The following is a 15,560-nucleotide window of genomic DNA, read 5'->3' as shown; positions in this document are numbered from 1 at the left end:
CTTCTTCCAAGCCACCTGCCTGCGATGTACACTTTGCCTCTTTTATTATAAAAAAAAAAAAAATGAAATAAAGCTGTTTTTAATTTTCATTGATGAATTATTGTTCGGACATATTATAGACTGTTAATAATTAATTATATGTATATAATTCATTGTAATCGACCTAAATGTTTTAGACAATTTTTAATGAGGAGAAGTAAAGTGTCACGGTGTGGGTTTTGTGTCTTGTTCCTTGTTAGTGTCTGTCATATTATTCCATGTGTCTTGTCATGTTTAGTTGTTCCTTGTTATGTTGATTAGTCTTCACAGGTGTTTCAGTTTACCACGCCCCCTTGTTATCTTGTTTAGCTTGTGTTCCCTGTGTATATATACCCTGTCTGTTTTAGTATGTGTCACGGAGTCCTTGTAATATATCACACCACTTCCGTTCCCTGGGTTTCCGGTTTATGTTCTTGTTCCTTGTTTGTTTATTTTGTTATATTGGACTGCTAATATGGATTTTGACACCTGCATGGATGACGACGAATTGGATTGCCCTACAAATAAAAACGCTGTATTTGGATCCACCTGTTTCTCTCCCTTTCCTTGGTGTGTGGATCGTGACAGAAGGACTCCATCACACAATGGATCCAGCAGCATGAACATTTTTCAGGGCCTGGCTTTATGGGCCCGCCAGACTGAAGAGGTCATGGCGCTGAATTCCCCTAAGCACCCTTCGCCACTGATTCCGCCCAGCTCAGAACCTGCACATTGCCATCGGAAACAGAGGAGGAGAAGGAAGACCTCCTCCGTGACTGTTCCGGTGGTCCCGATTCCGGTGGTCCCGATTCCGGTGGTCCCAGTTCCGGTGGTTCCGAATTCGGTGGTCCCAGTGCCGGTGGTCCCAGTGCCGGAGGTCCCAGTACCGGTGGTCCCAGTTCCGGTGGTCCAGAGTCAAGTGGCACCAAAACACAGGAGGAGGAGAAAGGCTCTCTCCGTAACTGTTCCGGTGATCCCATTTCCGGTGGTCCCTTTTTCCGGTGGTCCCTGTTCCAGTGATCCCGAGTCCGGTGGCTCCTAACACGGAGACCATCCCGGAGGTGACTACCGTCCCTGACGTACCGCCCAGGCGTCTTGCTCTGCCCGCACCACCCAGACGTCATGCTCTACTGGCCCCGCCCGAGCTGCTCGCACTGCCTGCACCACCCCAGCGATCCGTCACGTCTGCCCAGCCAGAGACTGTTCATGTCACGTCTGCCCAGCCAGAGACTGTTCACGTCACATCTGCCGGGCCTGTGTCTTCGGACAAGATGGCCGCCGCCGAGCCTGTTCACGTCACGCCTGCCGAGCCTGTGTCTTCGGACAAGATGGCCGTCGCCGAGCCTGTTCACGTCACACCTGCCGAGCCTGTGTCTTCGGACAAGATGGCCACCACCGAGCCTGTTCACGTCACGCCTGCTGAGCCTGTGTCTTCGGACAAGAGGGCCGCCGCCGAGAGTGTTCAGGTCACGTTTGCCGAGCCTGTGTCCCCTGACAAGATGGCCGCTGTCGAGCCTGTGTCTGTTCCTGAGCCGGTGGTGTCTGTTCCTGAGCCGGTGGTGTCTGTTCCTGTTCCTGAGCCGGTGGGGTCGGTTCCTGTTCCTGAGCCGGTGGTGTCTGTTCCTGTTCCTGAGCCGGTGGTGTCTGTTTCTGTTCCTGAGCCGGTGGTGTCTGTTTCTGTTCCTGAGCCGGTGGTGTCTGTTCCTGTTCCTGAGCCGGAGCCAGTGGTGTCTGTTCCTGTTCCTGAGCCGGAGCCAGTGGTGTCTGTTCCTGAGCCGGAGCCGGAGCCAGTGGTGTCTGTTCCTGAGCCGGAGCCAGTGGTGTCTGTTCCTGAGCCGGAGCCAGCGTCTGTTCCTGAGCCGGAGCCAGCGTCTGTTCCTGAGCCGGAGCCAGCGTCTGTTCCTGAGCCGGAGCCAGCGTCTGTTCCTGAGCCGGAGCCAGCGTCTGTTCCTGAGCCGGAGCCAGCGTCTGTTCCTGAGCCGGAGCCAGCGTCTGTTCCTGAGCCGGAGCCAGCGTCTGTTCCTGAGCCGGAGCCAGTGTCTGTTCCTGTGCCTGTTCCTGAGCCGGAGCCAGTGTCTGTTCCTGAGCTGGTGTCTGTTCCTGAGCCGGAGCCTGTTCCTGAGCCGGAGCCAGTGATTGTTCCTGTGTCTGTTCCTGAGCCTGTGTCTGTTCCTGAGCCTGTGTCTGTTCCTGAGCCTGTGTCTGTTCCTGAGCCTGAGCCTGTGTCTGTTCCTGAGCCTGTGTCTGTGTCTGTGTCTGTGTCTGTGTCTGGGTCTGTGTCTGTGTCTGTGTCTGTGTCTGTGTCTGTTCCTGAGCCTGTGTCTGTGTCTGTGTCTGTGTTTGTGTCTGTGTCTGAACCTGAGCCGGTGGTGCCAGTTCCAGTGCCTGAGCCGGTGGTGCCAGTTCCAGTGCCTGAGCCGGTGGTGCCAGTTCCAGTGCCTGAGCCGGTGGTGCCAGTTCCAGTGCCTGAGCCGGTGGTGCCAGTTCCAGTGCCTGAGCCGGTGGTGCCAGTTCCAGTAGTTCCAGTGCCTGAGCCGGTGGTGCCAGTTCCAGTAGTTCCAGTGCCTGAGCCGGTGGTGCCAGTTCCAGTAGTTCCAGTGCCTGAGCCGGTGGTGCCAGTTCCAGTAGTTCCAGTGCCTGAGCCGGTGGTGCCAGTTCCAGTGCCTGAGCGGGTGGTACCAGTTCCAGTGCCAGTTCCAGTGCCTGAGCCGTTGGTGCCAGTTCCAGTTCCTGAGCCATTGGTGTCTGTTCCAGTTCCTGCGCCGTGGCCGACCGAGGGGTCTTCACCAACCTGGCCGCCCGAGGGGTCTTCACCGCCGTGGCCGCCCGAGGGACAGTCTCCGCTCTGGCCGCCCGAGGGAGAGTCTCCGCTCTGGCCGCCCGAGGGAGAGTCTCCGCCCTGGCCGCCCGAGGGAGAGTCTCCGCCCTGGCCGCCCGAGGGAGAGTCTCCGCCCTGGCCGCCCGAGGGACAGTCTCCGCCCTGGCCGCCCGAGGGACAGTCTCCGCCCTGGCCGCCCGAGGGACAGTCTCCGCCCTGGCCGCCCGAGGGACAGTCTCCGCCCTGGCCGCCCGAGGGACAGTCTCCGCCCTGGCCGCCCGAGGGACAGTCTCCGCCCTGGCCGCCCGAGGGACAGTCTTCGCCCTGGCCGCCCGAGGGACAGTCTCCGCCCTGGCCGCACGAGGGAGAGTCTCCGCCCTGGCCGCCCGAGGGGTCTTCACCGCCCTGGCCGCCCGAGGGGTCTTCACCGCCGTGGCCGCCCGAGGGACAGTCTCCGCTCTGGCCGCCCGAGGGACAGTCTCCGCCCTGGCCGCCCGAGGGAGAGTCTCCGCCCTGGCCGCCCGAGGCAAAGTCTCCGCCCTGGCCGCCCGATGGACTGTCTGCTCCGCCCTGGCCGCCCGATGGACTGTCTGCTCCGCCCTGGCCGCCCGATGGACTGTCTGCTCCGCCCTGGCCGCCCGGTGGACTGTCTGCTCCGCCCTGGCCGCCCGGTGGACTGTCTGCTCCGCCCTGGCCGCCAGATGAACTGTCACTCCCTGTCCCCGTTTCCCTCCATGGACCTGGCCCCCCTTCCCTCCCCCTGATCCTCCACCACTCCACCTCCCGCCTGGATTTTTGTTTGGTCTGTCACGTCTTGTAGCGTCTGGTAGCCGCTCCGTAGAGGGGAGGTTATGTCACGGTGTGGGTTTTGTGTCTTGTTCCTTGTTAGTGTCTGTCATATTATTCCATGTGTCTTGTCATGTTTAGTTGTTCCTTGTTATGTTGATTAGTCTTCACAGGTGTTTCAGTTTACCACGCCCCCTTGTTATCTTGTTTAGCTTGTGTTCCCTGTGTATATATACCCTGTCTGTTTTAGTATGTGTCACGGAGTCCTTGTAATATATCACACCACTTCCGTTCCCTGTGTTTCCGGTTTATGTTCTTGTTCCTTGTTTGTTTATTTTGTTATATTGGACTGCTAATATGGATTTTGACACCTGCATGGATGACGACGAATTGGATTGCCCTACAAATAAAAACGCTGTATTTGGATCCACCTGTTTCTCTCCCTTTCCTTGGTGTGTGGATCGTGACATAAAGCTTCTATGTAGGCTAATATTTTATTATCCTCACAGCGCGTTGGTTATGCGGTGATGCGCTATGAAATTTGTTGCATGGCTATTTAATTATAATAGCCTATCAGTTTAATAATAAAAGTAGCCTTCCCTAATAATAATAATAATAATAATAATAATAATAATACAATAATACTAGCCTACTAATAATTTAATATATAAATTGGAAATGCTAAATCTTCTTGATATTGATAGCTGATGCTTGTTTTGACAATATCTCTGGATAGGCTACATGATATCGTCCATAGGCGCAACCCGGCACGAGGATTTATCGCGCTGATTCGCGCATATTTCACACATATAGTGTGAGCAGTCAAGTCGCAGCTCGACGTTCGGACCGTACAGTGTGAGCACATAAATCCTGAGCTTTGGCTTTACATCGCATGCGATCTACTCGTTCAGTGTGAGTAGGTTCCTTGCTGAAATCGCACAGACATCGCACAGTGTATGCTCGCCTTAAGCGTGATCCCAATCAGTCGACACGTCAACTACGTCGAACGTGAACGACTGAAAGGGAACCAGATTTTCTTTTTACTTTTTAACAGTTTTATTGCAAGAAAGACAAGGTGGTACTGGTAAGATAAGGGAGTCTTTTTTATTTTGTTATTTCTGCTTCCCCATACACTGCAAAAAACAATTCCAATGAAAATATCTACATCTTTAAAACAAGTTTATAGACACTTTTAGATATTTGTGCTGGACAAAAATACTGATTAAGAAAATTATTTTGCAGTGTATTTCCATGGACCCTTGAACTTCATAACAGCCACAGGATGAAGTATGTTAATGATGACCTAAATCCGTATTTGTGTCACAATGGCCTCTGATTGGCATCTCCATTCTGGTGGAGGTCTCTGTCAGAGACCCATGTGGGAGCGGACGGCGGTTCAGTGTGGCAGTGAGCTTCTTGCGGAAGACTCGACACAGAAAAACATAGATGAGAGGGTCCAGGCACACGTTAGTAGATGATATCCAGAGTGTGATCTCTTTGGCAAAATACAGCTGGTTTTGGGCCCAGCACTGGGCAGAAGTATTCCGGGTCTGACTGAGGGTGTAAGGGATTCGAGCCAGGTGGAAGGGTGCAAAGCATACAAAGAAAACACCCACTACCACATACACCTGTGGAGGAGAGGAGAGTTTAGTGCTGGTTAGCATGTTGTACACCAGAAACTGGAGCTTGTCAAATAAAAAGTTCAATGCAATTCAACTACAGTGAGCTTCCTTTTGGGGGAAAAAAGCAGTTAGTACAAACTATTTATAAAACACTGCTAACTACACTGAAGCTTGATTAAAACCCATTTGGATTGAAACCCAGCTAATGACATTCTGGTCTCTCTGGCTTGGGTCCCTCCTTCAATGCGTCTATTGGATTTTTCCTTTGTCCTATGATCCAGCAGGTGAAAATCATGTGTACATCACTTAGCAAAGTAACAGCACACCTATACCAAGATAAGACACCAAGGCCATAGACGGCCCACAATCCGTTATTGATGGTCCCATGCATATTGCACATAAAACTGGAAACTACTTTCTCGGTATGTCAGAACAAGGGATGATACAGAGTGTTTTTGATGTAATACATTATCAGTGCATAGATTCTCCAAGTTTTCCAGGTTAGAAAAAAAAAAAAAAACTCAGAATTTTCTTTGAGGGATCTGGTAGCAAGTGTTTTCTGAGTCGCCTAGTACTACACATTATACAATGAAAGATGACGAGACGAAAGATGACCAATCGTGTTGATTTCTGTGGTCGTGCCTCCTAAACAGTGGTCCTATGTTGTACAGTGAGAGAGCTTCAAAGATGGTCTTGCGACCAAAGATAGCCTCAAAACAATGTCAAAAATTTAGCATGATCATCTCACAGTGTTTGCTGCTACGACCTACATCTACTGACTAGCCAATACAATTACAATATGAAATGGTGTATTATCAATGAGACATGATGCTATCTTTTAATAAATTCTTGGGAGCAGAAGTGGCAGTGTGCAGATTTTTGTTTATTTTGAACATGATGCTAAAACATAAAACTTCTTACCTCAAGCTCTATTTACAAAATTGGCATGCCAAGCTGACCTTTTTTCCCTAGCAACGACCACATCCATATTCTCTTCTTTCGATTCCTCTTTTTTTTCAGCACACAATTGGAAAAAGTACGATTCATTTTGATTCATTTGTCACTAGTGCTTGCTGATGGCGTTATATTTTTCTACACTAACTTAAGATTCAATAGGTGTCATCATCGTCATCATCCCCATTAGATCCATGTCGTACAGTGTGATTTGTAATGATCTTATAGGATTGCTGAAATTGCAGGGTCTGTGGCAGGCATTACGTCTGTGAGATAATCAGTACTTATAGATGATCAGCCGAAATTTGGGTGGCATGTTTTGGGCTATTGTTAAGTGTATTCTGTACAACCAACCAACGCTACAGAGTCCGATTTGTTTATGACATCAAAGTACCGTGAGAGCGATAAGAGAGCAGATGGCTCCATATGCTTTTGAATTGCTCTTGTGGTACTTTGATGTCATAAACGAATCGGAGTGTGCAGCGCCGCTTCAAGTCGAAGAAGCCTATTAACTCCAACTATAATCAAATACACCTGACAAGTTCATTAAGATATTCAGGATTACTAAAAAGTTATTGGCAGTTGAGTTTGATCAAGGTCGGAGCTAAACCTTGCAGGAAAGTGGGTCTTGAGGGTCTGAGTTGCCCAGCCCTGTACTAGACAGTATGCAAGTTCAGACGCAGCTTATGTTTCTATTAATCAATATAATTTCCAGTTCTTTGAAATTGTGTTTCCCATCCCTCATCCTGGAGGCACACTAGGCAGTACACTATTTTCTAACTCCTCCTAATCAAACACACCTGATTCAACTCATCAGCTCATTGTTAGAGAGTTCAAGACTGAAATGGAGGGGTCAGATATGATAGACATCCAAAATGTGCACTGTTGGTGTGCCTCCAGGAACAGGATTGGGAAACACTGCCCTGAATATCCAAATGTCTACTAGCTGCATCTTAACAGAACTTCAGTGTTTGCACTCTCAGGGTTGCATAAGGGAGGTTGAAGAAAGTATACTTTACCTTAGATGTGGTCTGTTTACTGGCTGTGTCACTGCTGCTTTGTGATGCACGGTACGATTCAAACACTTTCCTGCTGATGAAGGTGTAGCAGACAACCATGAGCGCCAACGTACCCCAAAAAACAACCTGGCAGAAGTAGTTAAAACCTTCATGCCACATGAGTCCCATCATCCCCTTCATCTTGGTGCATCGCAGCCTTCCACCAGTGGAGATTGGTGGCATTTGGTTACTCAGGATGACATTGGGCAGAGCCAATGACAACATAACCACCCAGATAACTGCACACATGATCCGACCCACCCCGACCCTCTGAAAAGCACATTTCCCGAACGGATGCACAATCTTTAGGTATCTGTCCAAGCTAATTAATCCGAGAAGGAGGATGCTGATGTACATGGTGGTATAGAAGAGTACAGCTGAGTACCGGCAATGAAAAGCCCGCAGGTGCCAGGAACCCAACCCCGCATCGGTCAATGCCTTTATAGGCACAGTAAGGGTCATCAATAGATCAGCCATGACTACGTTCTTCAGGTACACAACGAATGTTGAGCTGCTGCGGATTTGGAAGAAGATCCAGGCAGTCAGAGTGTTCAACACAAATGCAGCCAGGAAAAGAGCAGTGTACAGACAAGGGAAGAGTATGGACGTTACTCTAGTGTCCCGCTCACACTTGAGTGAAGTGTTCACCTGGCTCACGTTCATCTTTATACCTGGAGAGAAAAAACGTCAAAAGAGCTGAACGCAGTATTGGAGAAGTCAAGTTATATCCACTTCCTGCTATAAATGGCAAACTTTACCAATATAATGGTGTAAATATTCATGATCACTGGGGGAATTCATGAGTTATGATGAGACACACTAAAGCCGCGTTTCCACCAAAATTAATGTAGTTAACATGTTAACTGAGGTTCGGGAGCAAGGCCATGCCTCAACTAATCTGCTCGTTCCCCGTCTGTATATTTACACTGAACCCACCTTCACCACACCGTTTGTCTCAGTTTCTCGACCCCACCCACCCCTCCCCTTCCAACTTATCCATCTATCCATCCATCCCACTTCCACCCGACCCCAATTCCCCCCCCACCTCCTCAATATCTAACATCCCACATTTTACTTCCACAGGCTGCATCCAGGGGGGTCTTCAAGTAACCCAGCTTACTACCTACCGAGACAAAGCCCCCACTCTGAGTCTCAATGGACTAGACTCCCTGATCAGGCAGACGGAGAACCATAACCCATAACCACAACCCATTCCCCATCCCTTTCGACCTGCCTTTATTCCATAAAGCTAATTCTGCGTAGTTGTGGCCCTTTCTAGTGAACCTAGAACCCCCCCCCCCCCCCCAGACCTGTTGCTGCCTGCATTTCCACCGCGGTCTAAAGTACCGTGAAGACTAGGCAAATTAGTCCGGTGACGTAGGACTGTTTCGGATTTTATCCTCTGAAAGTTCCTGAACTTTATAAAAAGTACTTTCTCGCAAGCATGGACCTTCGGAGGGGGAAATATTTACCCGTAACTTCATTTAGACCCTGGTTCCTGCGGTGGAAACACACCGAATACCACCCCAAAGTCCCTAGTTCCTTGGAAAAAATTCCTGCGGTGGAAATGCGGCAAAATACACCAACAATTTACCCTGAACTTTACAAAGGATCTCCTGTTATGTTTAATTCTATTGAAACCCCATTTCTATGGCATGCAAACAGAAGAAGTCAGAAATACACAGAAATAACAAATAACAAAGCCAATGTATATCATTATGCTTATAATGACAATCATTTTGACGCAGTAAAATTCATTTGGGGGAATAGGGGAAACAGACACAGACTTACACACTCAAAATTTTTACAAGAACAAACACTTACCAGGAAAATTGTTTTGGAGTAGAGTTTTGGAGACTTGTAAGCAAAGCTCAAAGAGGAATTAATAAATGTCTTAATGCCTTCCGCAAGCTGTATCCACAGTGAAGTGTGTCTGCACTTTTAGCCACACACACACATAAAGAGAGAAAGAGAGAGAGAGAGAGAGAGAGAGAGAGAGAGAGAGAGAGAGAGAAAGAGAGAGAGAGAGAGAGAGTGAGACTTTTTGACAGAGTGTAGATATATCATATACTTCTATTGATTTTATATACAGTTTTATATAACTATAAGTACTACAGACTAATACCCATTCTAACTGTACCCCTAAAAACTTTTGACATGTTAAGCATATTTTTATATATTATTGGATATTGTTAAAATTATATGCTGTATTTGTTTTTGTTTGTTTGTTTGTTTCCCCAAGTGAGGACATCCCCGGATGTCACCCATGGGAAGCTTTTGTCAGATTTAGCTCACTGCTGGAGACATTTCTGTGCCTAAACTCTTGCTAAGTATGTACACAAACACATGCACAGTTATGTACACAAACACATGCACAGTTATGAACACACACACACACACACACACACACACACACACACACACATGGCTGCCTATGGGTTTTTTTCTCATCATAGTAAGTCTAACGGGAAAGTCAGTAACTCTTCCTGTCAAGCTTCCTGTTTGGCTGCCCATCATATGGTGTGGTGAAACTTTGTTATTCACTCCTAGAAAAAAAGCATTCCTATTAATTTATACATAAAGTTGGTAATATGTCATATGGATATTTAGCCTCTGTTGAAATTTACAAGACTTAAAAAAAACGTGCAAGTTATAAACTTTCATGATGACTGATAGGGGTGTCATGTTTTGAGTTTGTTTTTGCTGTTTTTTTCCTGTTCTGTTCACGTCTATTGCTGCGTCCCAATTCGCCTACTTATACTACGCCCTGAAAGCATGTACTCTTTTTGTGAAGAAAAAGTACATACTTTTAAGTGTGTAGCACAAGAGTAGGCAAGCTTTGGGACATACTACTTCATAATCTTTAACGGACAGCTCTGTCGCGTGCGTCCTGTCACCGTAAACTGCCCTGTCAATCATCTTGTCACAGTTAAAATCCATTCGATCTAATTTCATTTCCAACTGTACGGTCTTTCATGCGGAGACTCTCCTCATGTGTTCGCAATTTGAATATAATGATGCATTTAAAAGTTAAATGTCTAAATGTATCTTTACAAAAGTTCACAATGCTTCTGCAGATGCAATATAATGTGGACAACATTGAATCCAAATTTTTTCGTCAGGTTAGATACTGATAATTCAAACCCCTTTATCTAAACCTACATAACCGTCAGACTCACGCGTCCTCCATGTCTTTAGTTTTTTTTAGCACTTTTCACTCGTGTGTAGTTCCAATCGAATCCTCGTCCAAAGCGTGATGGGTTGTGGGCAATATTAGCCATTAGAGTGTTCACGGATCTGCACTTCGGATTCTGACCGGAAAAAGTAGACCATCCAGGTATCTTTGAATACTCATTTCAACATACTATGATTTGGGACGTACTAATTCTATTTTTGAATACTTTTTAGGACGGAAAGTATGCGAATTGGGACGCACCGTCTGTCTGTGTTTCTAGGTTACCTTTCTAGGTGTTTCTATGTTGTTGATTGGTTCGGTTCTCCTCTGTTCTCTGCATGTTTGTTTCTATGGTTTCTGATTGATTTGAGTCTTCTGTTCAGGTGTGTCTCGTTAATTAAATACATGAGGACAAACAAAGGAGCTGATGAGTTAAGCCCTCAGTGTCTGTCTGTTACTAGACTTTCATTGTTGATTTTTATGGTAAAGTGGTTTTGTTTTTCTCCAGGTTATTCTCCTGTGTGCTGTGTATAATATTAGATTAAAAGACATTTTAAATATTGAACTGCTCCTCTCATAACTCACTAACCTCTAAAAAATGCATTTATGTATTTTAGTGAAAGGTTAGAATTTTGTTGTTGTTGTTTGAGGTGTTTTCCGTTTTTTGCAGTAGTGCCACATAAATTTGTAAAAATATAACTAAAATGCCACAAACAAATTAAGGGTCATATTGCATTCACAAATTATTTATTTCAATAAACCAAACTAAAACCAAAACTTATAAGATATAAGTAAAACCAATGGCAATAAGCAGAAAAGAAGAGGTTTGTGTGTGCGTGTGACTGCGAAAGTGTTTGTGTTTAGGCATGCATTTGTGTTAGGTCACACCTCTTCATATCTGCTTTTGTTTTGCATTTGTGGCTAATTTTGCGGGGTTTTTTTCTGTTTTGTGCTCAAGAACGCTTCCCTCCTCTAGTATTAACAACTGCAACAACTGCATTAAGCATTTTCTAAACTGTTTCTTAAGAATCCAATTGTGAAAAAGGCTCAGCAGAACACACAAAAGTAACAACCTCTTTGTACTTCTGCACTGTAAAACAAAATAACATCTATGCAAGTTTTATAGAAAAGCACTGAAAAATTGCTACAGTAAATTAACGTTGGCTAACATTGTTGTAGGTTACTTTGTCAACTTTCCCAGAAATGTATATTAGGCATGTTTACATGCAAAATGATGCGCTAATAACTCCTAAAAATCAGCTTATTGAAATAACCCGTTGTTCTTGTTTGCATGGAAACCAATAACCCGGCAACACAAGTATTGTGTTGGATGAAGTCACAGGCGCACTTACTTACAGGCTATAAAAAGTGTGCCTGAACAACACGTTATCAGCTCCAGATTGTCTAAAGGAAGACGCAAAGACATGCCTGAAGTATGGCAACACGACGAAGCATTTTATTTCCGTTCTCAGGGAACCGGGTTACATAACCTTAGAAGTTCCCTTTCGAAGTGGATCTTCGACACTGCGTCATGGTGTTGACAATATGGGAACATTAATACCCATTGCGGCATACTGAACAAATGCCTGCTCACCGTACTTTGAAATTAAATGAGCGAGCTATGATGTAGCCAAAGACTACCATAAAGCGCACCAAGTGACCAAGAGTTAAGGTGCCTAAAGCTGGGGCCACACTAAAAGATTTTCAAAATGGGATAGACCACAAACATGACAATAAGAAATCATAGATTTAACTGTTTTGTTCCTCTAGTGTGTAGAGTGTCGCGATATGACGAGGAAAGCACACCACACACTAACAGATTCCATTTACAAACAGCCAGAGTCCCGTCTGCGAACACAGGAAATCTCACATCGAACCTAACTTTAAAGTAAACAAACATGGCGGACGACCGGCAAGAAGAAATTATGCTTATAGTGTATGGACTGCTTTTTACAGAACATTTGCTGGGGGAATAAGAAAAATGTTTAGATTTATTCATGGAGACAGTGTGAACATGAACTTTACGTTACAGTGCGAGCTGGAGGTGAATCTTCTGTCAGCTCGCTTTCTGAATGGGTATCGTTTCGTTTCACGTGATAATCTCCCGTTATTCAGCACAAACTCTGCTACAATAATATGTGAGCAGCATGTATGTAAAAGTTTGTAGTTTTGAGAAATGATGTATATGTGGGGTTTGTAAAAAAACAAACAAATAATTGTCACTGAAATAAGGCCAAAAAAATGACTATTTGTTCAAAAGACTTTGAAAACTGAATCGCGAAACCTAAAATATTTTCTTCAAAACTATGTGAAAATCATCCTGCCCACTCATTCACATAAAACAATATTTTGACTTAAAATTTGACATAAGACATGTTTTGTGTCAGAAAGCTGTATGCGCGTAGACGTGAATCTTTATGAATATAGATGTATTTCACACCTGGGAAGACAAAGACCCTCCCCTAATGGCCCTATCAGGTGGGACTGTGAGGGAACCAGAACAAAGAATGTGAGGAGATTAAAAGAATGGCTTTTTGATTGTTTGGATTTATTTACAACACAACATAATCCAAAGATACATAATGAAGGACAAAAAGGCCCATTATTGAACACACTGATCTAAAGGAAGAGACTTGAACAGTCACACACCTTTGTGCCATTCCTGAAACAGTCCCTGTTCAACATACATGTCATTTCCATGGTGTTTGCTTTTTCGTACAAATGCAAATAATCTGAGGCCATGCATACCTCTTAACGCCCACATCAACTCCATAAAACGCATCAAGTTTAATCAGATTAATGTACTTTATGTCGTCTTGTGAATAATAAAATAGCGTAATATTAATAATAATCATGGAAAAGTTTGCCTCAGAAAAAGTGCTGGTTTTGGTTTCATTTTGAGGAGCAACGGATACAGCTGAGGATTGTGAATAGTAAGTTCTTTATTCTTCAGGGCTTTGTTCTAATCGCGATATGGAAGAGTGTGTATGTGTGAGTGAACGGCACAGATGCGCGCTGTTGTTTACATGCACTAGTAAACATGCTATTTTTACATGAACATGAACATCCACTAGTTTAGTTTTTTTATAAACTATATTGCTATACTGAGATAAGTAAAAATCGACTGAAATATGTTGAAATAAAATGTCTTTGTATAAGCAACATATTAAAAAGCAAATTAACCCCCTGGGGTCGCACTGGCGTGATCACCTCGCTTTTTTTCTTGTCAGTGCAAAAGAGACTCAAATAACTCAGTCGATTTTTGTCATACACGCAAGTGTTATATATCATTTCAAAACTTGTTAAATGTCTTCCTTTATTTGTGTACACTAATAATAAAACAAAATGTTGTGTTTTTCGTAAAATAAAGAAAATAAACATGATGCACGTTCTGTCGTCTCTCTCAATGTGAAGTTCATTCTGAAACGCGACAGAAAATGATCTGTAACTCACCGAATGCTTGCCACACATACATGAGACATATGTCTTTACAAAGCTTGAAGTCTCTGTTTGTAAATGATGTAAATCATATCAAAAACAAATATTCTCTGTTTAAGTAATCCGTTTGAAAGCAACAAGAGGTACAGTTTCTCAAGCACGCGTCCTCATTACCTCTAATGTGACCACACCCACGCGTGCACAAGCAATTCACATGCAAATCGTAGGAGCACAGTTACTTGGGCGGAGTGATTAGCGCAGCACACGAGACGCCCTGTTGTTGATTTAGCTGTGCTCCTACGCCTAGTGAGAATATAGTTCCCAGTATTTATATGATTAAAAATGGTCTCTGTCTCATATAGCCTTGTTATTTGTACACGCTGTGACTATACAGATCACAACATGTAAATAGGAAAATGTTTGCATTATTTTGTCACTTATTGGGATTAGTATGCTACCATTATCCATTTACATCCAGTCTTTGTGCTAAGCTAGGCTAGCGGTGGGTGCGTCAAATAACACTTACAGAACGCACAGAAATGAAAAAGGTATGTATGGACTTATCTAACTCTGTGGGATAATGTGAATAAGCTACAGTCCCAAAAAGTCGGAGTTTTCCTTTAAGAATTAGAAGAACGTGACATGAAGATAAGAAAGATTTTTAAGGTAAGAAATTCCCACTCATAATAGTAAGCGTGTTATTGTTGCATAAACTTCACATTGTAGCTACTAGTTAAACTGGTGCAAGGTTATTTTCATAAACGAAAACTGAAACTAAGACTAAAACTACTGGTCAAAAAACATTTTCGTAAACTGAAATAAAATAGAAATTTCTACATTAATGAAAAACTAAAACTAAACTAAACTAACAACAGTTACTGAAAAACTAACTGAAACAAAATAATAATTAGCAGAAATAAATAATCTTTTTTGTAATTAATAAGCTCTCATCCTGTAGCCTACTGGATAATCACTTTTTTCCATTCCACTGTGCTACTTTATTTTTCAATGTATGACCGTTGCGCTAGAGTCTCGCGTCTTCTGCAGCATCACGTGCAGGACACGACGCTCTAAAAACCCAGATAGCACACGTACGTCTGCAAGATGTCTGTTAAAGATCACTTAATCTGGAAAGCATCTGCTGTTTGCTAGCATCTGATAGACATCTTTAAGATGTCAGTTTAACATACTGTAGATTTTAAGTCATTACATCTTAAAGACATTTTCTAAATGTCTATTTGACATCTGACAGGAAACGTCCTATAGGCGTATTGCAGATGAGCAGACACTCTAAAAATACGTCTTCTAGATGTAAACACGCACATCAAATAGACGTCTCCGTGATGTACATGTGCTATCTGGGAATGCGGCACTCAAGTTGAAATAAGTTCAACTTTTAAAAGACGCGTATCGAGACCTTGCGCTTTTTCCCCACTGTGTCCGCGTCTTTTTTACGTTTTTCAAAGCAAAACCGATCTCTGTGTGAACCAGTCCTAAGAAGCAGAAAGGCCCAAATAAGTATTTCCACCTCATGCACATACAGCTGTACCTTAATTCCAGGAATAAGATAACCATCACATGTGAAACTAGCCTAAACAAGATAGGCCTATACCACACATATTAGACAAGATACCACACTGAGCAGAAAACGGAAAAAACAGATAGCCCTGAATGTCTTTGTCTATAGCCCA

At 44.3% G+C, this 15,560-nt stretch overlaps 1 protein-coding gene across 3 annotated transcripts; it reads right to left on the bottom strand.

The window, feature by feature from the left end:
* Positions 1-4,692: 4,692 nt before the first annotated feature.
* On the bottom strand, positions 4,693-10,783 carry p2ry13 (purinergic receptor P2Y13). Of its 3 annotated transcripts, XM_081370254.1 has the most exons (5): positions 10,717-10,771; positions 9,081-9,194; positions 8,729-8,812; positions 7,218-7,927; positions 4,703-5,250 (listed from the first exon to the last, which is right to left on the bottom strand). In XM_081370254.1, exons 4-5 carry the CDS (start codon positions 7,917-7,919, stop codon positions 4,915-4,917), a joined length of 1,038 nt encoding a protein of 345 aa, XP_081226380.1. In that variant the 5' UTR covers positions 7,920-7,927; positions 8,729-8,812; positions 9,081-9,194; positions 10,717-10,771; the 3' UTR covers positions 4,703-4,914. The 3 variants fall into 3 exon arrangements, with proteins under 3 accessions (XP_081226378.1, XP_081226380.1, XP_081226379.1); XM_081370252.1 differs by lacking the exon at positions 8,729-8,812 and having other exon boundaries at positions 4,693-5,250; positions 10,717-10,783; XM_081370253.1 differs by lacking the exon at positions 8,729-8,812 and having other exon boundaries at positions 9,081-9,189; positions 10,693-10,752.
* Positions 10,784-15,560: the final 4,777 nt, after the last annotated feature.

Source organism: Scardinius erythrophthalmus (genome assembly GCF_964197995.2).
Source record: "Scardinius erythrophthalmus genome assembly, chromosome: 7".
In the NCBI taxonomy this organism is placed as follows: domain Eukaryota; kingdom Metazoa; phylum Chordata; class Actinopteri; order Cypriniformes; family Leuciscidae; genus Scardinius; species Scardinius erythrophthalmus.
Note: the sequence above shows the minus strand (reverse complement) of the source record. Positions and strands in the feature narration are given on the sequence as shown.